The sequence below is a fragment of the Desmodus rotundus genome, chromosome 4 (genome assembly GCF_022682495.2).
Source record: "Desmodus rotundus isolate HL8 chromosome 4, HLdesRot8A.1, whole genome shotgun sequence".
In the NCBI taxonomy this organism is placed as follows: Eukaryota; Metazoa; Chordata; class Mammalia; order Chiroptera; family Phyllostomidae; genus Desmodus; species Desmodus rotundus.
In genome coordinates this window covers 129138820-129163293 of record NC_071390.1, presented here as the reverse complement: position 1 = coordinate 129163293, position 24474 = coordinate 129138820, and the positions used below count along the sequence as shown (strand labels likewise).

At 39.6% G+C, this 24474-nt stretch overlaps 1 protein-coding gene and 1 non-coding gene across 2 annotated transcripts; both read right to left on the bottom strand.

Annotated features, from left to right (window-relative positions):
- On the bottom strand, window positions 1–19135 carry EREG (epiregulin). Its single transcript, XM_053923476.2, has 5 exons — window positions 18926–19135; window positions 7740–7826; window positions 6213–6336; window positions 5460–5609; window positions 1–3642 (listed from the first exon to the last, which is right to left on the bottom strand). Exons 1-5 carry the CDS (start codon window positions 18975–18977, stop codon window positions 3561–3563), a joined length of 495 nt encoding a protein of 164 aa, XP_053779451.2. The 5' UTR covers window positions 18978–19135; the 3' UTR covers window positions 1–3560.
- LOC112296439 (U1 spliceosomal RNA) lies at window positions 14920–15080 on the bottom strand. Its single transcript, XR_002973896.1, has one exon. It is a non-coding gene; the product is annotated as a U1 spliceosomal RNA (small nuclear RNA).
- Window positions 19136–24474: the final 5339 nt, after the last annotated feature.

Genomic DNA, 24474 nt, shown 5'->3' with positions numbered 1-24474 from the left:
TTTTCAATTTACTCCAGTTCTCAATAAAAATAAATAAACATCAACAATATCTTGTAAAGTATATTCTCCTTCAATATCTTAAGGTACACAATTATCAAAGCTGATATTGAGCACAAACAAATTGATACAATTCAGTACTCTGATAAAATTCATTATCACATAAATTACTTTAATCTGCAGGCAATACAACTTTACGTTCCATCGCATCTTCTATATAAACTGTATACCAAAATGGCTCTTCAAACTTTGAAAGTGCAATTACAGAGTACAAAAAAAGCAAAGAGAACAATATATATAACATAATTCCAATTTGAATAACATGTTTTAGATAAAATTATTCTTTAGTTAAAGTATTAAAAAGTACTCCAGCTTTTGGGGAGGGGATCGGAGGGTGGAGGGATCAAGCAAAAAAGTAAAAAGGACTCCTGGACATGGACAACAGTGTGGTGATTGTGTGAATTGGGAGGGGGTGCGTGGAGGTGGGAGAGGGTGTAAGGGGGATAAATGGTAATGGAAAAAATACAATTAAAAAAAAGGAGGAGAAAAGTATTCCAGAGCACTGTTTATACATGCTGTTGCTCCTCCTTCCCCCATCTGAGTAAGAGTAGGAAAAAAATCTGAAAATATTGGGCAGCAAATCAAATGTCTTTTTCCCAAGTCTACAAAATAGATATTATAGCAAGTGACCTAAAGTGGATCAGACATAAGTTTTTACAAACTGCACTATTGATATCAATAGAAATCAGCAACTAATATGCACTTGTTTCATGGAAATATGTTATCTGAAAACAATTGCATTTAGCTTTCTTCCCGAGGATGCAAAAATGAAAGTCTGAGTTAGACACAGTCATACCAGTGCGCCACTTCTCCTACTGCTTTGACATTGGGCAGAAAGACGAGAGCAAACAAAGCGTCTAGAACAGTGACGTTCTATTGTACTATAAGTGCTCAATACATTACATAAATATCAATTTTGAGGTCAAGCCTTTCGTACCAATCAATAGAACTTAATGTCCTTGGCTATAGAGTATGCATCAGGTGAGTTATTGTGTGGCCTTCGTGGGAAGCCGTAAATCATGCATTTATGCATTGGATTTGCATTTGTTCTCAATATGTTGGCTTGAACAGTCTCTTCTAGAACTATAGTGAGAAATCTGTGAAATGAGGAAGATAGACTGTGATCAAAATCTTTCCATTGCCTATAGGAAACAAGAGATGATAGCAATCGTATTTTTTATTTTCATTTAGTACTATCCTCATTAAAGCAATTAATTTCTACTTATTTTTCATGCAAAAACAGTGATCTGGCTCGTACTTTTTTATTTAATGAGCATTTCTGAATAAACACTTAAATTTTAGAGGTTAGGGTTTTTTTTAATTCTTTTTTAAAAATTTCTTTAAAAATCTTATTTATTTTTAGAGAGAGGGGAAGAGAGGAGAGAGAGTGGGAGAGAATCATCGGTGTGAGAAAGAAACATCGACCTGTGGCTTCTTGTAACTGCCCCAACCAGGGACCGAACCTACAACCTGGGCGTGTGCCCTGGCCAGGAATCAAAACGTCAACCTTTTGCTTTGCATGTTGATGCCCAACTGAGCTGCACCAGTCAGGGCCAGATTAGAAACACCCCAAACTACTTACAATTAGATCTGTAACATGAGTTAAGATGCTTAAGATCAACCAATATAGGTCCCTTTTTGTCAGTAAAATAAATAAATTGAAGCTGACTTCTTGGTTAGTCAACACATACTCTTTGAAGCAATTAAGATCACTTACAATGGGCTTTTCACTGTTTGCAGGGGCTTTGCTTACAGGGTCAATGTGTATGCACAGGATTTAAAGTGAGTACACAGCACATCTGACTGCAGCTGTATTAAATGGGGAACAGAAATATTCTTTTTGATCTCACTAAATTTTATTCTATTTCTCTTTATCTTGTTATTAAGTTTTATGTATTTTTGATAAAGCAACAAATGACTGATTCTGATTGACTGAGGTCATGTAGCTTTACATGTGAACATCTACATTCCCTTAGTAGTAAGGAACCAGATCCCGGACTTTGGGTAAGAGTCACGTGAATGCACCAGCCTATACAACGCAGGGGTTCTGGAGGGGGCAAGTCCTAGCACCTGGCACTTCGTAGGTTAGCCATTTTCTCTTGGTCGCCCTCACCTACGTCAGGATAAAGAGTAGAGAAAGAAGAGACCATCCCTGACCAGGTGTGTAATCCTGAGGGACTCTACCCAAAGGTCTAGCATCCACGAGACAGTCTCCCCTAAGATCCAATGCTGGTGGCGGCTGTGGCTCCTTATGAGTTGCCCCAGGTACCCTTATTAACTCACTGAGACCATAGGCTCAGAGCACAGGAGAAACTTCAGTCTCTAACAAAAAGTAAACAAAAGACAAAAAAAAAAAAATAGGGCCTGGTTTCATCTCAGCCTCCACAATAAGGATGAATGATTAAGTCTAAATTGGAAAAGCTTTCAAATAAATTTGTTCATTTTGTAAAATACATTGTGACTTACTTTTTCTTATTTTTCCCACAGCCAGCATCAAGATATAATTTTAAATTCTACAAAAAGCAACTTACTGCATTTTTTGAGTTTGAAATCTCTTATGTAGAAAGCAACTGCACTTATGTCTTTGGACAATATATATAGAACTATTGTTTTATGCTTTAAAATAATGATTACTCCATCAAATTTAGGACTATGAGTTAATGTTAGAATTCTTCACCAAAGTCCCAGTGAAAATAAATTAAAAAGAAGCACAGATTTTGGCTTTCAGTATGGACTTTATAATTATCTCATGGGCAACAGTTACCTCACATAAGTGCTGTACAAAAAAGGAGTTGTGAAGCTATAAAATAACTACTATTTGTATAAAAGATGGTATAAAATTAAGCTCTCAGTCCATATCACTTAAGGAGAATCTGTTAGATGGGTGACTAGGACCCACGGGAGTTGCGGGGTGCAATAGAGAATTGTCCACCTCCCTTCTAGACAGATAAACAGTGAGAGCTGAGGACAGGCCAGGAGGGAGCAGGGCCCTCCCAGTTTACTTGGTTTCAAATGGGCAGCGTTTAGTCCATGATTCACATTTGCTTCCCCCCAATTCCCATTGTAGCAAATGTTTCAACACATGACACAGTGGTGCCAACATATACATCAGACTATGGCACAGTCAAACCAATTACCATTGCTTTGAGGAGTAGAAAAATATATTTATTAAATTGATTTGACCATGTATTTAGGTTTACAGAAATCTGTCATTTGCCGATACTTCCTAAGCAACTTATTTGCAGTGGGTAAAGAAGCTTTGAAGCTTTCAACAAAGCATTTAACCCAAGAAAAAATATGTATCTATTTTCTTTCTATACTTGTTTGTGCACATTATACAAATAGGATGTCAAAAATAAAACAAAAGTAAAAATGTTTCCAAGTTACTAAAAATATGCCATTGTCAACAGCACTTGTCCCAACATAAATATTATTAATAAAATAGGAGTATGAACCCCGACAGGCGTGCTGCACAGCCCGGCCTGTGAGCGCGGTGGCAGCATTCAGACTTGTGGCAGCGCCAGGTCCCCCGAGGTCACCCTTTCATATTCCTTCCTTGATTTTTCACTTTTTCGATTTCTGCACCTGGAAATATTCAGAAAGAAAATGTTAGCACTGTACTTAACAGTAATAACAACAGAGGATGTTAACAAAAGGAACAAGTTCATGGACTCAAAAGGCGCATCAGCGTGGTGTTTCCAGAATGACAAAGGAGATTTAGGTTGGACAAGGAGAAATAAGGAGGGAGGAAGGAGGAGCAGTATGTGGTCAAATAATTTTGGAAAGAAATGGTGAAATGCAATTAAAGGAGGCCTCAGAGGCTTTAACTTTATTATGAAAATTGTAAAATTCCAGGAACATGTGACCACATTTAAGCTACTTTGGTTCTTTTTCTTTTTCTTTCTTTCCTTCTCTTTCTCTCTCTCTCTCCCCCCTTCCTCCTTCCCTCTCCCCTCCTCCTTTGCTTCCTTCCTTCCTACCTACAGTAAGGAGCTGGTATTTTGACTATGGCACTATATTATTACATTCCACCCATCACATTGACATAATGCTATCATCAACAAAAATTAAAATAACCAGTATTTACTAGCCACTAATTAGGTGACTAATAATGGCTAAGTACTATACATTCAGTATTTATTTTATCCTCACATTTACCGTTGTCACCTTCATTTTACAGGTGAAGAAAGTAAAGTTCAAGTAAGTTATATAACCTGGCCAAGATCTCCCAAATAGGATTCATAAATCTATCACAATTTGGAATCATTCATTCATTCATTTATTCAAGCTATCTTCCTAATATTTTGAGTTAATTTTCTGCCCATTTTGGAATGAGGCCCACAGTCTATGCTTCGTGGAATAATACAGTTAAGAAGCCTTTGTTTCCACTCGGTTCTGCCACTGGTCAACTCCACGAGCTGGGGCATGACAGTTTACCACTCTAGATCTCATTTCCCCCATCTTCATACGGGAAAGACCCGTAGTCCGACAGCGTTCAGGTGTATTTCCGATTTAATCACATTCAGTCTGCGGTCATAACTCATCAGGAAGGCGTTATTATTTGATGGATACTTAGAATCAAACATGGGCAAAAATAGTGTAGTCTTGCACTTATGCACTAATGTCTTGCACTAATGTAGTGCACTTTCAGACCTTCGAAAGAAGTGCACTGCTTTCAGGGGGGAAATCATTCAAACCATCCTGAACAATTTGTAACAGTTCCAAAATAAGAATTTCATGGAGACATTGCAAAAGCGGCTGCTTTAACTGACGCACACTGTCCCCGCACCCTGGACCTGACCCTGACCCCACGGCACTGCCCATGACCACCCCTGAGGATGGCCAGAGTGAACGTGAGGGTGGGGTGTGACTGTTTCGGGAGACTGCCGTGAATCACTTTTTAAAAGTAAGCTTCTATAATTGTCTGGAAACTCGTTTCTATTAGTATGCCTTAAAATTTAAGACACAAAGTTTCTGGGGTTATTTAATTTATAAGGCTGTGTTTTATAAAATGCAAAAATTTGATCCGATAAATTAAATATAAGGGACGAAGCATAACACTGGCATGGTGGCTTATGAGTTACTTTCACATGCGTTATCACAGTTAACACGGGGGGAGGCTCTGTAGTTAACGCCGGATAAGGATTTCTCCCTGCACTTTATGAAGGACTGACACTCCCAAGTTTGGCCACATGGTCACACGGGTAGTAAGCAACAGAGCTAATAATGGAGTCAAGGCCCAATGTTCTGCCACTAAAACTTCTGTATAAACGTCATTGGTGCAGAGTCTACCTTATTCCTCCAAAAAGATACTTTGTCCATATTTTTAACCAGTTAGAAAGTCCATATAGTATAACAATAACTTACAAAAAAAGAGTATAAAAACAACAACACTGACTTACCACCTCCAGAAGTAGTATATGGACCCGGTGACTAAGAGAAGAAAGAAGATGGTAAGAATCACAGTCAGAGCCACATATTCTTTGCTCAAAGGCTGTTGGACGGTTAAAAAGAAGTGCTCGCATCGGACGCCAGCGTAACCCACTTCACACCTAGAGGAAAGTGCAAGAGGAAGGTCCATTACTTTTTTAAAAACATGGTTATGACTTATTTTGTAAGAGCTGATCTCGCGCTGTAATGCAAGAAATCAATGAAGTTTGCCAGACGTTAAAAGATGAATTCAAAGACAGACCTGGCACTAGGCCAACATGAATCAAAGGAGCTCCACCCAGCTCTCAGGTTGAACTGTGGTGTGAAAATGATGGTCTGGTTCAGCTGCCATTCTAGAATAGTGTTTTGTACCTTTTTTAGGCTTGAAGTGCTTTTTGTCTATATCAGTGGAATCAAGTCCTAAAACAGTGGCTGGTAAGTCCAGAGAAAGGATTGAACGTTGAGCTGCTCTTGTGGCAAGCGTGAGAGGGAGGCATCTGAAGTCCTCTCCAGCCTATACCGCAGAAGTATCTGTGCAATTTGACAACTACTATTTGCCCCATAATTAAAAAAACACAATAAAGTTTTTAATAGTACATATGAACTGCGTACTCAAAGTACATGTAGTCTGCTCCCCATGGAAACACAGAGTAACTTCAAAAGTTAAAAAATAAAGAAATATACATTTCAAAACACTTTTTTTGGTTGTTTGTTGGGGGTGCTACCTGCAGTATTTTTCACTCATGTCCACCAGGTAGATGCACTCTCCGTGCAAACAGTAGCCATTCATGTCAGGGCTGCACTTTGTTCTCGACACCTGAGCCACGCGTGGGTTGTTTCTCGTCTGAACTGTGAGGAAAATGGAAAGTTTCATACATTCTGTTGACTTCTTTGAAACATTAAACATCCTCTTATAACAGTAACCACTAATCTACTGTAAGGAAGCAGGTCAGGTCACTGGAGGAGAGGAGGATTTTCAGGACTAGAAAGCTGCTCTAGTTATCACACTTCCTAAACAAGAAACAAGCACCAGAGCCCAGTGTCCAACAGACTAACCAGAGAAATGTGTGGATTTAATTCTCAAAGGACAACATTTAAAGATAGAGAAGGTAAGTTTAGGACACACACAAATCATTACCCTCCACACTTATTCACTTAGCCAAAGTGTGTCTAAATGTTTTAATCTCAAAATAATTCTGAAAGTCATTATTCTAAAAGTAATTGTAAGCTTAATACATTAATTAACTAAAAAGAGCTCAATTCTATGTTGGCTTCGAAGCTAGTAAGGCTGGTTTCTGTGTACTTCCCAGAACTGTTGAGGTTGCCTTCGAAGCAATCAGTTGAAGCCTCCCAACTTCTCCAACAACAAGAGCTGAACAGGAAGCAGATAAACCCTGAGTTCCAGGTGCCTCAGTGAGGCAGCTACAACCATGAAAACAGGAGCATTGATAGAAACAGTGCTGCAACTTACACGTAAAATTCACCTTGGAATACTTTAGTTACTAAAATGTGAAGTGTTTATGAAATAATTTTTTAAAATAGTATCTTGATTGCAATACTTTTGTTCAAAAAACAAAAAAAAAAAAAAGGAGGGGAGGAGAAGAGGGAGGCAGACTAAACCTCCAGAGAGCCCAACGATGAAGGCAGACAAGAGAGAAGGTGAAGTTTTTGTGCACACCATTTCCTCAGCATAAATAATCCTGGTCTCAACAGCTCAGGACATCCCTTGACTCAATTACACGAAGACCCTTAGCTAAAAAAAAATGCAGAGCACGTCCAGAGTGCTCTCATTCACCTTTGTATCCCTGTGCCTAAACACCATGTTTGGCATGTAGCAAGTACTCCATAAATGTTTCTGAATAAATGCTGTGACTAAAAAGACAGGATATCGTTTGCTACTGTTACAAAAAAACAACAAAAGCACATTGATCATCTACTGTGTACTAAGTTTAAATTTCCCTATTTTGCTTGGGATCCAGCCTCTAACAATAGTTTCACAGCAAAGTTCTGGAGAATGGTCATGGGGAATCTGATTTCCTCGTTCCCTATCTCTTTAAGATCAAATTTCTCCATATAACTACAGGGACTACCCCCAATTAGTTCTTTATGTAAGTTTCCAGGTTGCTAGTTCATAAGGGGGTTAAAAATCCTTTTGTGAACACAGTAGCTGTCATATATGTATAGTCTTTGAGTTTACACTTCTGTTCGAAGTGTGTCATCCTCTGAAGCACTGTTGACAGCGTTGGGCTTACCTAGAGCCGTGCAGTTGTCTCCTGATTCTCCCGGGGCACACGAAGGAACCACAGTAGTACTGAGCACTACTTGTAGAAGATGAAAACCTGTTTATGAAAGAATTGAATATGTAATTAATGCTTCAAGGAAAGAAAGCTTGGTCAGATTTCCACAAAACTGCAGTATTTATACGGTTGTTTAAATTAATTCAAGAACTGATCCATCAAAACCATAAAAGAAAATAATTCATGAAAACAGGCATATAATCGAATAAGAACCCCAGCTCTTATATCCAAGAGTAAAAGCCTTGGCACTATATTTACAGATAGTTGTAGATTATAGATTTAACCGGCCTTAACTGTCTCACAGGAACATTTCAAAGACCTGATTTTGACGTTTGATATCCTGAGAAGCTTAAAAGTTGGAAAATTGTATGATCTCCAGTGTTTTACTCCATGTTAAGCTTGAAGCAATGCTCTAAGGTAGAACCTATCACACTAAAAAGCTTCGAATAAGAATTAGATTCTACTTATGGTACCAACTATACAGGCTCTCCACCTAGGACATATTTGTTGTTGATTTAAGTGTCTAAATCACTCTTTGCTTTGTGAAAGGGAAGCGAAGCAAAGTCGGAACATGTCTCACATGGGAGTGAGCACGCAGGCTAGACGAACCACACGGAGCCCTGGAACACAGTTCCAATCAGCCTGGGAAGCATCTGAACGTCACGTGTCTCCAGTGACATGATAAATATTGGACATAGGCACCAGAATGAGTCAAGTAGTTTCTGAACTGCGTAGAAAGTGTATGAAGGATGATTTTAATTGCACAGATATTTATTAGAGAGAGTTTAGTCTCATCTGTAAGAATTAGTTATTTGTACTTCAACCATTCTTTCCAGTCTGTATGAGTAATTGTTATATAAATACAAATGGTGGTAACATTGGCAGCAGTTAACATTTCTTGAGTATGTACTATATGCAAACATTGTTATATCCTCCTTATTTATATTTTCTCATTTAAACATTTTGTTGACTCTGATGAAGGTACTAGTGCTGCTATTAGACATAGGAGAAAACTGAAACATAAAGAGTTCAAGTAACTATCCTGAGGGTACATAGTATTGTCGTTAATGGACCACATTACAGAATTTGGAAACAGACAACAATACTAGAGCATAACAGACAACACATGGAAGGAACAAGTATAAATGTAATTGAGGTAGATTATTTAACCTCAAAGGGAGGCAACAAAGTATGATGAAAAGGCAATCCTGGGAGAAAACTTGAGCTATGTGATTTATTTCCCTCCTTTAGAGCTTTTGGGAGAATTAAATGAAATGATATTTTTCTGAAATGCCTAGCATACCAGAGATTCCCGTAAGTGTTCTTTGGTACCATCATCTAGCCTCTAGTGTGAGCAGTGAGTATGGGTAGTGCCCTCTGCTGGCCTGTAACAGGATTATAGAATCTGTAATTGGGTATTGTAAACAATGATGTAACCCATGTAATCAAGGACTTTATTTTTTCTCAGAGAAGGCACGTATCTGTTAAGCAAATTGCATATTCGTTTCATCAGCGTAATAGTTTGTAATTTTATGTTTCAAACTTGATACCCGTAACAATCCTGTGAAGTCGTTACTAGCCTCAAACAACCTCTGTGCAGTTAAATTAAATGTCCTAAGTAAAACCAATTATCCAGTGACCGTCGAAGATAAGAGTAAGAAATATATCTTTTGAAATTGTCTCATAATCTTTCAATGACTTGAAAATACTTTTTGAAAAGTTTAAAACTATCTTCTCCCCCTTCTGTGTTTCTACAACAATATAAATGCTATTTCAATTACTCTTATAGGAAAAAATATCATCTTTGTGAAAATAGAAAAATGGCTAAAGTTTGGATTTCACTGTCAGTTGAACAGTGATGAGAAAAGATTACTTTGTCCACATAGTTTTTCATTGAGAATGAGCTGTAATCTCATCCAAGTCAATTTTGTTCTACTTCTCGATATAATTTTGTTATGCACTTTAATGACTGAAGAATTAAACCCTTTCACTTATACAAACTGGAGTTCTAGGTTTCTGCTCAACACAAGCTGGAGTTCTAGATTTATGTTTTTACATCCTTGACCCTAATTCCCCCACGCAGCTGAGGAGTTCTTTGGAGGCAACACCACCAATTCTCCCACCAGGAAAGGGCTAGCATGTCCATTGTGCAAGGGCACATTTGAAGCACACTTCTTTATCCTTTGCAGAAATCAGAAACTAGCCTCTCCTGTTTGGAATTGCTTCCAACTGCAGTCTGGGACTGTTTTAGAATCCAGCTAATCATTTGGGGGTGTTGCTTCTCGGTGTTTTGTTTTGTTTTGTTTTGCCTTAAAGATTCTAATAGTTTGTTAGTTTTTCCATTGTTGGAAACTTTGTTCCAGTTGGTCAGGCCACAGGTGAAATATTTGTCTTTGTGAATTAAAGAATGTTCAGCGCAGGGTGTGCCTCCACGAAAACCAGGCTCTCCTAACCTGTGACACTCCCTTGGACATAGTCCATCGCTCAGGATGGTTTCTGTGAGACTCACTGCATTAATCCAACATCCGGGTATCTTACAGATGAAATTGTAAATGATTTTAAATGTTACCCTCAAAAGAAAGTGTTTAGACTGCAGTTCCATCATCTGTACGTAGCCAATAAGATAGCAAAATTGGTTCTAAATCATGGGTTCATCTACATAGCTCTACTGCTTTAAAAAAGTGATTCTCAAGCTTCCCTCCATCTCACCTGTGCCCCAGGCCCTTGCAAATTGGGGTGGAGGAGTGAGTGGAAGTCAAAAGATTGAAAAACTCCCCCTTAGAAGATTCCGGTATCTATTACCCTGTCACTTTTAAGAATCACTCACTACTTGTTATTTTAAAGTTATATAGGGAAGGAATAGATGCTACAGTCATATTCATATATGTTTTAATCTTCTGGTTTTTTATGACTTGAATGATCTAAGATTCAACTATAAATATTATACTTGAGTTTTGATCCTGGACCATGGGTCCTGCTAAAAAAGTAATTGACTACGATACTAAAAATTTTGGATAGTGCCAGTGTTTCAGAAAACTGATCTAGTGGCAAGTTTATATTGATAAATAATGTACAAGGAATTCTGCACAAGGTGATATGGGGTAAATGATTTATAAAGTCAAAATTGGCAGTTGAAACTTCTACTTCAATACTTCTATGAAAATCAAAATCCCCTTAAAGCCTTTGTTTTTTCTGTCCAATTTCCAAGTGGGTTTTAGGGTTCTGAAGCTTACCTATTCTTCTCTCTGCCTTCACCTTTCAGAGGTTGTGCTGTAGTGAAATCTCAAAGGTGCCAGCAGGAAGTGGTGTCGGTGACTCACAGGATACAAACTATCTCTAACCCGTGAGTCACAGCCAGGCCTACTCCCTTACCCAATATTGGGGACTGCACGCATGGGGCAGGTTGAGTGTTATCACCTGAATGAGGGGTGCACTCAACGCTGTGGGCCCCAGGGCACCAAGACACGCTTGTGCAACAGCAGGAGAAACGCCTCGCGTCAGAAACGGCCTTCTATTGCCCCTGGTCTCTTTTGACCTTGCTTCCTTTGGCCACGCGGAGGCTCATCTAAAAGGAGGCCGGGACTTCCTCACTGGCCTACCAAATCAAGTCAGTACAATCAACGGCAATCTTCAGGGATAAACATGGTTTTCTTGAAAAACAATCAAGCACATAAAAGTGACCCAAAGTAAAATGACATAGGTTACAGAATGAAAAGAATGGAAATGATTTTCCTACTTTTACCTTTTATAATGTGTAGAACAGAACAGCAAACGCATAATAAATCGTAGTATTTGCCCAGCCCAAATAGGCAGCAAAATCACTTTGTTCACACTTTTTGCTGTGGTTGCACACGCGTCTACTCCTGGACTGTTAGCTTTGCTGCCTCCTTCACAGCAGTCTGTAATTTTGGCATTTGTCTACAACATAGTAGGCAGGTTAGATCTTGTATGCTTTGAAGAGTGAACATGCCTTCACAATTTCCAGATGCCTTTGTTTTAAATGACATTCCACTATTAGATATGGTCTCGCTGCACCTTGGTTAAAACAACTAAAATCTGTATTACATTACATAATGTAAAAAGCTACTCTCAGTACTTTCTAGTAACATCCTACAGTTCATATATTTGTAAATAACCTTGCCTCTGTTTCTAGCAATCATTCCCTTCTTACAGTTTTTCAATGTTAACCTTTTAACTAAGCTTCATTAAAAAATGAAATGTAAAAAGCAATTATAACTGTTTGAGATAAAACAGGATGAAACCAGAGGCTGATATCATAATGGTTACAAATAAGTATTTCTTTTCATTTTGACATTAAAGGACAGCCATAGGATCCTCAATTGTCAAGGGACAAAAAAAAAGATTTAATAGGCCATGTTTTTCAATTCATAAACATTATACTCTCCAGTTTTGCTAGTAATTTCTAAAGCCTACTTCAAAGTGCTCACATTTTAGTAACCATACAATACTATTCTTAAAGCTATTCAAATCAAGGGTCAATATGTTGAAATGTAAGGGCATAACTTATTTTATCCTAAAATAGACTAAACGACATATCTTGTTCATAATGGGAATATTCTCATAATGTGAGAGAATGCATTTCAACTCTTGTGTAAAGGTTACAATTTTATTAATCTGAGTATTTAGAATTTGTTAACGAAAGAGCTCCTAATATGGGACTTGTACCTCCTAAAAGCCAAAGATTCATTTCTAGAGTATTATTTCAAATGTCTTTTGGGGGAAATATTTTTTTCTTCAACATGTTACATCAGAGGGTCTTTTTATAAACCTTTTTACCTTCACTCCCGTCCATCTTGCTTCTCACACCTATCCCTATAGACCAATTCAGATATTTCAATTACCATTACATTACTGTTTCAAAAGAAACGTCTCCTAAAAGAGCAACAGTTTGGATTGTGAGTGTTTGCCATTTGCCTTCTTTTCATTATGGTCATATTATGGTCTCAAGCTTTGAATATATAATGACATTTTAAGAAACATATTGACTATCATCTCACGCATTGTTTATAAAGGCCTATTGCTAAAAATGAATTTGCAAAAGAACAGAGTTTTAATCAGTAAACAACAAAAAAGGGGGAAATGAGTACACAAAAGTAATTTTATAAGTCTAAAAGCTAATTACTTTTCATTCAGCAAATCTGCATAATGCACCTAGCACACATGCTAAAAATATATTTCACGAAATATATTTTTGGTTATTTTGGTGACCTCAACTTCAGTGAGAAGCACATATGCATCTGTGCTCAAGTGGGAAGAACTGAGCTGCACCCAATGATAAAAAAGGAGAGGGCGGCTTAGCCTATACTTATTTTTAGTAACTACGCATCTCAAATTATATTTGCTCAATGAGTATCTATTGAGGTTTTTCTGTATGCAAGATATTGAACAAGATGCTGAAAGAAAAATTGATATGAAAGATACAGCTCCTGTCCTATATGGATTTAATAGGGCTACACACCTGAAGATAGAAAGGAAGAGAGAAAATTCATAGATGATGCCAAGTTTCTGGGGAGAAAAGACAAAGAAGGGCGGCGGCATTAAAAGAATAGAAAACAAGCAGACCAGCAGGCTTGTGGTGGCGCTTGCTGCTGGTAGACACGAATGGGAGATGTAGCGAGTGAAGGAATTAGAGTTTGTAGTTCACATAGCATCCATTTATGTAAATTTATTATATTATATTATAACTATATTTCATTATATTAAAGAATGGAGGTGATGGAGTTTATTTGAAAGTCATATGAGAAAATATGACTTTTAAAGGCATAGGAGCCATTCAAATATTCAAGGGAAATAGTATGGAATGGGAAAATAATAGAACATTGGGAAACAGGTGATAAGGAGTGAGCCATGGCCAAAAAAATTGGGAGAAAAAAGTTCCGTGTTATGGGAGACAAGAGATCAGAACTAAAAAAGGAGGCATGGGGTAGTCAGCAAGGCAATGATAAAAGAAGAAAGTATGAGTGGCTCTATCATAAACAAGATTCAACATTATTCGGGGAAAATGGGGCTAAAATCAGCCATAAAAATTGCTAAGTTGATTTTTTAGCACTAGAATTGGTTTTATACTTTCGTCCAGATTACCATAGATGTTAGTTGCCTTGGCAACTTAAGCATCGATCATTCAGACTGTGAATTGCGAGTGCCAGTGTGTTATAGCAATGGAAAACCCATTGGACTAGTGGCTGTCAACCCAGAGTTGGTCAACCCGGGACGTTTGGCAATGCCTGGAGATGTCTTTTGTTGTCACAATGAGAGGGGGCAAGGTAATACTGACATCTAGTGGGTAGAAGCCAGGGTTTGCTCCTAAAGATCCAGCAATTCCTGTAGGAAGGCCCACAACAAAGGATTATGCAGTCCATAAACGCAGATGCACCCAAGGCTGAAAAACCCTCATTAGACCCCTGAGCTAAGGAGTATAGTTCTAGATCAGATAGCAATTTTATTTCCCTGCAGCTGAGTGTTCTTATCTCTGGAAACAGAGACCTAGGAATGGAGTAGACTAGAGAGGAAAATGGAACTTAGATTAGATTACTCTAAGGTTCCTGGCATTTCTAAAACAATACTTTTCTTTCTTTTACTGATTATCCACCCCTCTATCACATCACTGCTCCCTCTCTCTCTCTCTCTCTCTCTCTCTCTCTCTCTCTCTCTCTCCCACAGTTTATGTAATTTAAAATATGTTTAAATTTTGTTAGGCAGACCATTAGTGAATACAGATGATACTAAGAGGTAGAAATGGGAAAAAGAGGGAAGAATAATTATTAGGTTTTATCAGAAACAACAAAATTGAATTTTCAAAAACTATTGCTTAAGTTTCAAAATATTTAGCTTCTCAAGCACATTTTCAAAGAACAGCTGGATGAGTCAAAACATAGTGGTGAGAATTCTAAAAGTATCAACCTAATCATTCATCCAACTAACACTTACTGAGTTTTTCATATTAGCCTATCATAATATAAATGAAAAAAAAAAAGAGTGTGGCACCAGTAAGGAGAGACAGGGCTACATACACGCAGTGTGACTTGAAAAGTGCAGAACCACAGAAATAGGAGAGGTGCAAGGACAGTGGGGAGGAGAGGCTGCACCTTTACTCATTTTATTTTATTTTTTGTAGGGGGAGAATGAGAACACAGTCTCCCACTACCACCAATTATGCAGTCGAGTTTCTCGCATCCGGAGAAATCGCAGGGGTCAGCACATCTAGAGTGCAGTGGGTAAGTTTTGCCCTGGGAAACCACTTTCATAACCGTGGCATCGCCCCTGCCGGGTAAGTATGCACGTTTATTCTTGAGTGATGGGAGAAGAAAGGTGGAGGGGTTATCAGAGAACAGACTTAAAGGATGAGTAAACTTTCACCGGAAGTGAAGAGTGACTTGGGGTCGTCCACAGCAGAGGGTCAGCGCCTTCAAACATAGAGCCTTACACATGGGATGGCACTTCTTTTTAAGTCTGTTTCTTCATTTGCAAAATGGGACTAATAATACCTTTCCTGGTTAAAAGGGAATTATTGTAAGGATCAAATGAAGCATTCTGTAAGAAAGCACTTCATGACGATGATGACGATGATGATGATGGTGATACTTCTAATTTTAAAAGTGATTTTATTATTTTCTAATGTCATCCAACTTATTAAATCCATGTACAATAACCTGATAACACAGGTATTAGGAACTATTTTACAGATGAGAAAACTGAGGTTCACAAAGGAAAAAGTCTTTCTGAAAGTATCAAAAGAGCTGGGCTGTGAAGCCTATATTCTATACACTGTCTATGTCTCTTAATTCAAAACTGTAAAGTTTGGCATATATAAGTGTGTGTATATATATACATATACATATGCATACATACACATATATATAATATGCATATATTTGAGAGTGAGACTTTTCCCTTACGTGGAAGATTTTCAAGAGGATTTGTATTTAACTCACTTTCATGCCTCAAATTTAAAATTTAGCATTTTTGTCCTAAGAAATTAAGGATTAACATTTTTTCTGGACAACTGTCAAATCATTTTGTATATCATAGATAGTTAATTAAATCATTACTTTAACCTAGAACGTCATGAGCCTTTATTTGCCCTGTAACTAGACACCCAGTCTTACATAGTGCATTGCCAGAGGACACTGAGTCTGTCATGTTACTTCATCGTTCCAAAGCTTCCAGAATTGCCACACCAAGGCGATGGCTGTCAGGGTGATCCTCCCCGGGATCTCTCCTATTTTAGCTTTGGAGAGTTTTCCCATTGTCTTCTGAAGGAATGTTCCCAGCAGAAGTTGCAACCACATTGATTAGACGATTTGCATAGGTCATCTAATTCAGAATAAAGATGTGCAGATAAGGAAACCACACCTTAATTTATGGTCTCTTTGAACAGGAGTTCTTACCTGGCATGTGCATCTTTTGGGTGACAATTAACCAGGAAATGGGAAATTCTTGGGCAAAGATGGACAGAAGACATTTACTCTTGCCATTTACCCAAGTTTCTTCACTGAGCCTTAGTTCCTTCATTTGTCAAACTGGGCTAATCCCACCGATCTCATATAGTTATTTTAAGAAGTAAATGATATGCTATGTGTGAAACACCTAACACACAACAGGATTGGCTCACATTAGGCATTTGGTAACTGTTAGTTCCCTTCCCAGCTCCTGGATTTGGCCCCCAGTGCAGAACCACACACCCCAATTACCCAAGTTGCTCGTATGGTAAGATGATGCGGAAGGCAGCTTGGGTACCCAGGTCAAAACCAGAAAGGAGAGGCCTGTCACCGTGTTTCTGCCTGTGATGAATCATCTCAGGTGAGCTACCATTCAGGCAGCTCATCAACTCTCAGGTAAACAGAAAAGATCTGAGGAACGTTAATGTCTCACTGAGATCTGTGCTCATATTTTCACAGAAAATGTTTATATTCTTCTCAATTGTCTGTCACTGGACAATGAAGTAAGGATAAATTGTCTTGGAGATATCACCTAGGAACATGCTCCCAAGACCATCTGGGCATCAATGAAAATGTTTGATTTTAGGTCAAGAGCCCCCAAGCACTAATTGCTGAATTCAAGATAAAAATTTCTCCTCTTCTCTCTGGTATAGACACAAGATTAAAAATGATAATTCAATTTGAAACTGTTGACCTTTTAGAAGTGTGTTATCTAGTTTGGGGAATCTCAAACCTTTTACTTACGTTCAGTAAACTGAAAAGAGCTGGCACACTCAGGTGTGAATTTTCCTAGTTTCACCCTGCTTTTCTATGGGAACTTGGGTTATAGTTTCCCAATATATATAGTAAGAACATCAATATCAAATACTTACAAAATTTAAAAATAACCAAATGATTGTAGCAATTTAAATCTATATGTGTTGGGGGCAGAGGATGGAACTGAAGATGTCTGTATTTTTCCACAGTCATAAAGACATATCAATTCCATAAAAAGGCAATAATAAACTACTGAAATCTAAAATAAATGAGAATATTCATTTGGGAAAAGCATTTCTAGGTAATAATTTGGTGGGGAACAGGCAATTTCAGAAATAACAGATAGCTTTATCTTTTTCCCATGTGCTTTAGAATAAAACTATTGGACTTGCGTACTTGCATAGACTATAGAGATACGATACAGAACTTCAAACAGGAACTTTCCTAGTGGCAGAGGAATATCTAAACACACTGGGAAAACAAAAACTGACCTAGCTCATTTGGAAATGGGCTTGGCAGCTGATGAAATGGGTGAACTATAATTAAGTAATGCAATAAAGGAGTTAAGCACTTTCATAACAACAAAAACACACACAACATACACTAGGTGGGTAGTAACCAGGTTATTCATAGGCCCTTGCTGTCTCAAATTAGAATATTCAATGAGCGTCCCAGAACAGACACATTGTTCAGACGCCACCCGGACGGGGTTGTGGTGGGGGAAGCGCTAAGCCATTCCGACCTCTAGGTTAATTTCTAACTGTAAGAAGACTGTCTCCTTTCCAATTTTGTTCTTTTCACAGAGATTTCAAAACAAAGATAGCAAAGCCACATTATTTACCGAGAATCTTCCACTAAGTCCTTAGCACAGTTTTGGTAGAAACTAGAGATCAATTTCCTCTTCCCTTCCTAAACTTGGACAAGTTCCACTATGCATAGCATGCATTTCATTAAGTCTCACAACCCCTGAGATAAGGTGTGTCGAAATAATAATTTAACTGTCACATCCTGCACAGGTAGGTAGGTAGGTAGGTAGGGGAATTTGCCTCATTGCAAGTCCAGAAAGAATGTGAGACTGGCAAGCTTTATTTCCGTATTAAATTTTCATATACAGCTCCAAATTCCTTTTGAAGTTTAAAGGATTAAGGAGAATTGATATATATATCTTTAAAACCCGGAAGGTTACATAAGGATTCTTTTTTTTTTTTTTTTTTTTTTTTGTCCTACTAGCACTAAATATTCTCAGATAGGATGATGACAGGCATTGAAGCACTCTCAGCGATCACAGGCTGTGGAATGTGCTCGGATGAAAAGCGGGGACTCAGGGCCCAGCTCCACGGCAGGTGCTCGGCTGGCGCGGCGGCGAGCGCCGTTCCAGGCGCGGCGGGAACAGTGGTTAACGCCGTCGGGTCTGGAGCTCCCGCAAACCCGACACTTGCGCTCGCCAGCGCCCCCGGACGTTGAGCCAGGCTGGATTTAGAAAACTGGGGGCAGGACCGGAGGAAAAGCATTCCGTTCCAGGGGGTCTCCTGGGCGCAAGGCTAGTCTCTGCTCACGCCCCCTGCCCACCCCTGCCCCCAACAGAGACACCACGACTTGAAGGTCCACAGTGCATCCCGGTCTTTGGATTTCTGGAACAGCAAATTTACAAAAGCAAAAACCAAAATCTTTACGACCTTTTTTATTTTGCTCAGTACGGAGCTATATTAACTCATGCATGACGAATATACCGATAGTTTATCAATGAAAAGCAGTTTTAACACCAGTTCCCCTCCTCCCGGGCCCCATCCCATTCCAGCCCCAGCAGGAGGGACAGACGGGCTCGCACACGAAGACGTCGTGTTAACGAGGAACTTTCGGCCGGTGGGAAACTTGGACGCGCGGAGCGCGGGCCGCGGGGGTCCCCTCCGCGCGGCGGGCGCTTACCCAGGCCGAGCTGCAGCAGCGCGGGGGCGCGGCGGGCGCGGCGCGACTCCATCCTGCCCGCGGCGGGGCGGCTCGGGGGGCCGCGGGCTCTCGGGCCGGGCGACGGCGGCGCGCGCCTGCCCCGCGGGGCGGCGAGGTGGCCGGGCTGCGGCGGGAGCGCGGCGGGGAGCCTGGAGGGCCAAGGTCGGCCGCGTCCCTGCGACACGGGTCTGCCGGGCGCTGGAGCTCGAAGGCGCCGCGGAGCGCCCTTTATAGGTCTTGGGAGGAGCCTCGCGCCTGAGGACTTACTAGCGGGGCGAGGTGCAAAGTGTCCAGAGTTTCATAATCGTCCCAGGGGAGGAGTGGCCCCGGCGCTGTCCGGATGTCATCCTCCGCATCGAACACCTGAGAGAGTGGTTGAGGAATGAAAAAACGACCTTCTGGTTCGCCGGGGCCACTCCCCAAACTTTTCCATCTCCTGACTCCTGCGGGTGGAGGTGGGGAGCGGGGACCGGATGGGTTGGTATGCTTTGTGGGGTCATCCCCAGATTTGCTGTGGGTGGTTTTAGTTGCCCTGGGTGACAGGCCTAATTTGAATGAAAGTCAGTCTTCCCTCCAGGGCTCTTGTTCCCAATAGGAGCTTTTGGAGGTGCGCGCGCGCTCGCGCGTGTGTGAGACTTAGGGACAGTTTTGAAGTTTTGGGGGTTCAGACGCTCTCCCTGCAGTCGTACCCGCCGCCACCCACGAGTGCCTTTCATGGCTACACCTTCCTTCTCGGAGCCTCTGCTCCTGCGTGGTGTGACATGTATTCCTGGTTTCCAAGTCTAGTAATCATGAAAAAAGTCCCAAGTTATTTTTTTTCTGTCCGATTTGCCGTCCATCAGGCTGCTGCATTTGATTTAACTTCCCCAAATTCTGCCTTAATCCCGCCACTTCCTAGTACGAACTCTTTCAGTGACTTCCCATTGTGTTCTGGACAAGACCTGCCGCAGACCTGAGCCCAGACTTTTCAACCTCAGCTCCCACTAGTTCGCCAAATCGTCTCAGCCCAGCCTGGCTGGGCCGCTCGTTAAGCCTGTGCTCATTCCCACTTCCTGCCCGTGCGGACGGCGGCAGGGTTTGGGGGCATGACTACCTTTAGTGGAGCTAGTCAAGTCCTGCTCATTTTCACAGTTTCCTCAGGGGCCTGGATCTCTTGTCCCTGCAGATCTTTTCGTTCTGACCTCTTACAGCTTGAAGTTTTTATCTTCCACCTAGGCTCACACAATTCTGGATCTGGTACTTCACACCTGATGAAACTACTGTGTATTATTTAACCGTTCTTGTTTGTAAGTCGTAAGTTCAAATCTGTATGATACATAAATTATCTTCCTTTTTATTGTACTCCCCTGTAGGGCCTAAGAACAGTGAGGCAGTACTGAAAACACACGTGAATAGAAAGTGAAATCTGATGAATGCTGACAAGTCCTACCTGTCTACTTTTTATTGTTTTCTTCTTATTACTCCTTTTTATTTTTGTCTCATTCTTCCTCACCCCAAGTGGTGCCCTCAACATGGCCAGAACTTCCGTGTTGGAAACAAGTGCTTATGTAATGTTTCCATCTGTGGTTAAGATCATGGGCTCTGGATTTAGACCGTCTGCTTATGAACCCTTGGACAAGCCATTTAATCTGTCTCAGTTTCCTCATGTGTAAAATAGGGATGATAATAATAACATCTGACTTAAAGGGCAGTAATGAAGTGCTTAGCGCAATGCCTGGCGCGGGGTTAGTGCTCACCGAAGTACCTATTATTATTTGTACACCGATGCTGGTAAGATGGTGGTGGTACTTGGTAGGTGGTTGATATCCCCGAATTGGTGTGTAGCGGCAGGGAGATAGGGTTAGGGGCTCCTATATCTAGCTTCTCCGTCTCTCAAGAAATCAGGCAGAGAGCGACTTCTTACTTAACTGCTCTTTTGTAAAGTCAAAACAAAAGAACAACAACAAAATGGAACCCAGAAAGATAATTCTGGGAATGGCTTCACAGTTTTACTGAGCACTGATAGGGATCACAATCTGGTAAATTAGAATTAGGAACAGGGACTGCTGGCTATGTAACAGCATTTGTTCTACAAAGTAGGTTTGGGAAAGAAATAGCTCAAGTGTTTGAAAAACTAAGGCAGAATTTGAAAGAATGGTGTCACCTGGGAGCATATCCTATTCTGCACAGTGATGAGGTACTTGCAAGGAGTGACAGGAAATATATTTTAGTACTAATTAATGTCTTGTTTCATCAAATATAGTGTTGTGCTTTGTGCTCAAAAAAAGGAGGATGGGATGGGAACACACAGGAGAACGGGGCCGCCCAGCGACAGTCAGCTCTATGGTATGGACACGTGGGGAGGATTTTTTTACTTTGTAGCGGATGTTTAAAGCATTAGATATCATCACTGTGGAAAAAACTCTGTGCTTATCCCCCAAATTTCCACAACAGTGTGCCTTCACGTGGTGTGAAGAAACCTTGTCTTTATTGGTTCTATGTTTACTCAATTTCAAGGCCATTAGTTTCTGAGAGTGACGCCATCATGACGCATCAGGGAAGACTCGCCACTGCCCCCGCATGTCGTCATGGTCATCTTGATTCTTAATAACTGGGGACAATTTTCACTAATTATTCATTTAAATATAAATACATAGTATGAAGTACAATCACAATTTCTCTTAAAGGCACAAACATATTTGAAGATAGAACAATTTGGGAAGAAAATAATGAAGTCATATGGAATTTTCATACTAGAAAGTGACTTAAACACATCAGCCAGAGCAACAATTCCCAGTCTGAGAGGTACCAAAATTTTTTTCAAAGGATTAGTAAATCTGAATGATGTCTATGTTATATTTATGTATTGTCTCCATTGTGATTATTAAAATGTATTCATTTCACATTACACTAAACTCAAGGTGGCTCGGTGGTCTGTGTTTTTAATTAATGCATAAACAACATGTAACCACTCTCAGGCAGGGAAATCCTGCAAAAATAGCCCTCTTACCTTGAAAGGGCATCCTCTGAGGAGAAGGGAGGAAATCCCGGCTGCAGCGTCCACACACGTGCCCTGAACTGGGACTAGCCCTGCAGACTGCTGCCAGATCAAGTCCTGGGCCCCACCTAAAAAGCTAGTATCTAGCCTCAGGCAAGAACTTACAAACTTCATAACCCTTCTTCCATTTCTTGGTTGTTGGTCCCTTCCCCCCTCAAGTTGGTGCACTTTGGGACAGCAACTGGCACTTGTTTATTTTGAAATCATTACTTTTTAAACTGAAAACACAGCACACCTACTTTGGTGAATTAGCTTTCTTATACTACCAATGTTTAAAGTCTTTTTGTTAGCTAGTCCTTAGTAAGAGTCTCTGAGATGAAATGGTAAAGGATCACTTTTGACAATGAAGGCATTGAAAAATAAGGACAGTGTCCAAGATGATATTCTTAAGTTTAATATTCAAAATATGAGACTCTAAACATCATTCTGTTCTATTAGATGCTAACATTTGAAAAACATAATTTTATTCTAAATTTAATTAGATGTTAACCACATGGAGGCCTTTTAAACAAGTTTAACTTAAATGAAGAATTTATGTCTTTCATAATAATTTTTAAAATATATGTTTAAGTTAAATAATATCTTATAAAATAAAATTAAAGCACACATTTCCAAGAAAAATTCTGGACTCTATGTTTACCCATTACCATTATAAGACAATAACAGTTTTGCTTTTCTCTTTGACCCAAATCAACAGACTACAATGCTATTTAGGCAAATCTCTCATTTGGTTACATGTCCAGCAAATATTTGTTGACTATCTTTGCAATGGCATTCTTGTACAGGTACAGATAAGGTAGAGATATGCAAGTATATGCCTGAAGCCAAAGAACATTCAATCCAGTTAGAGACAAATAGAGAGGAGAAACATATATTGAATAACCTCTATCACAGACTCTTTAAAAAGAGTCTTTTTCTCTGGATTAATCTGTTCTTAACTGAGAGTTGGTTTAAGAATTCAAAGGGCAAATTTTTCTTGTTTTCTTTAAGTATATTATTAAAGACACAGAAAAAAACAAAAATTGAGAATGCTTTAAAGTCTCCTAAGGAGTAAATTATATTTTGTCACTGATGGACTTCAAAATTTGAGGGTTGTTCTTAAATTGTAATGGCTTCAATGCATTTGAAAACTCACGTACTATTTGAATGTTAAGTGAGTGGTGTGGATAGCTGATTAACTGATTGGATGAGTGGAGTCACCAAACAAACAGTATCTTCTGTTTGTGGCTTTGTTTTTAGCTTCAGAACTATAGGTGGAAAGGAACACGAAAGTACTTGATATTTGTTCTTAAATCTAAATGAGATGTGCCTGATAATAATAATGATAGCAAGTAATATTCATACCTAACATTTTAAACTTACCTGGCAGTTTAAAATATGTTTGCTTACTTGTTCCTCCTTTGAGGTAAGTACTTTTTCATTTCCATTTTACAGGTGAGACTAAGGCAAAAAAAAAATATTTAAAAATCTGTCCAAGACCGTTCAGCTAATAAATGACAGAGACGGGACTCAAACCAGGCAGCCTGACTCCAGCCAGCACTACTCTTCACTGCCACACTGTGTTACTGCTTTTACTTGGACCATTTAGTGCACCGGAAGTTTGCTGTCTGTGCGATGTGCTTACATAGTTTCATTAAAACCCATTTCTGGTTCTCTAGTTTCAGATTATTTGCTACGAGTACTCACATCCCTTTGCAGATAGTTTTACACTCTTTCCTTCAGAAGAATGGCCTATGTTATTGTTTTCCTCTTAAGGAGAAAAACTGTGTGTGCCTGTCTTCCGTCTTCCATTGTCAAAGTATTTGTTAAACTGTGTAACTGTTCCTTGTGCTTATGAAAAACATTGTATTCTAAAAAGTCACATTAAATATTCCTTCCATGAATTTCATCAACAGGATCCTCTGAAAAAATCATTCAGTAACCACAGAAGGTAAAAGGAGCAGATGCTATTTACATTAGGAATCTAACCAATTCTGAAGCTGCTGCTGCATCTCGTCCTTGCCATAAGGTATGCCCTGGAAGCACCTCCCATTCAAGACTTACGTATGCCCACAGAGCATCAGTTACACAAGCAGTGACGATGAATTAGGAACGCAGGCAGACTTAAACCCCTATTTAAAGCACTACTATTTCATGTGTAGCTGACGCCCGTTTGCATGTAATTGCACATTACCTGTACCTGTGCAGCTGCTCCTTAGCAACACTTTATAGTTAAAATGTTAACCTTCCTAAAGTTACTGATTCAACAATCATTTTACGTTTGGGCACTCAACAGACATTTGATGTCTCACGCAACCCCCAATCGGCCCTTCAAGGAACTGTGCATTTTATTGCTAAATCATTTCCTTGATTATAGCATGATTACATATGGATTTATGTAATTATATAATTTTTTAATGTTAATGGTTTTTTCAGGTGTGGAAAAGGACAAAACATACATTTTAGATATTCAGGCTTGAAATTTTCTTCCTTCTAATCTCCTTGAAGGTAC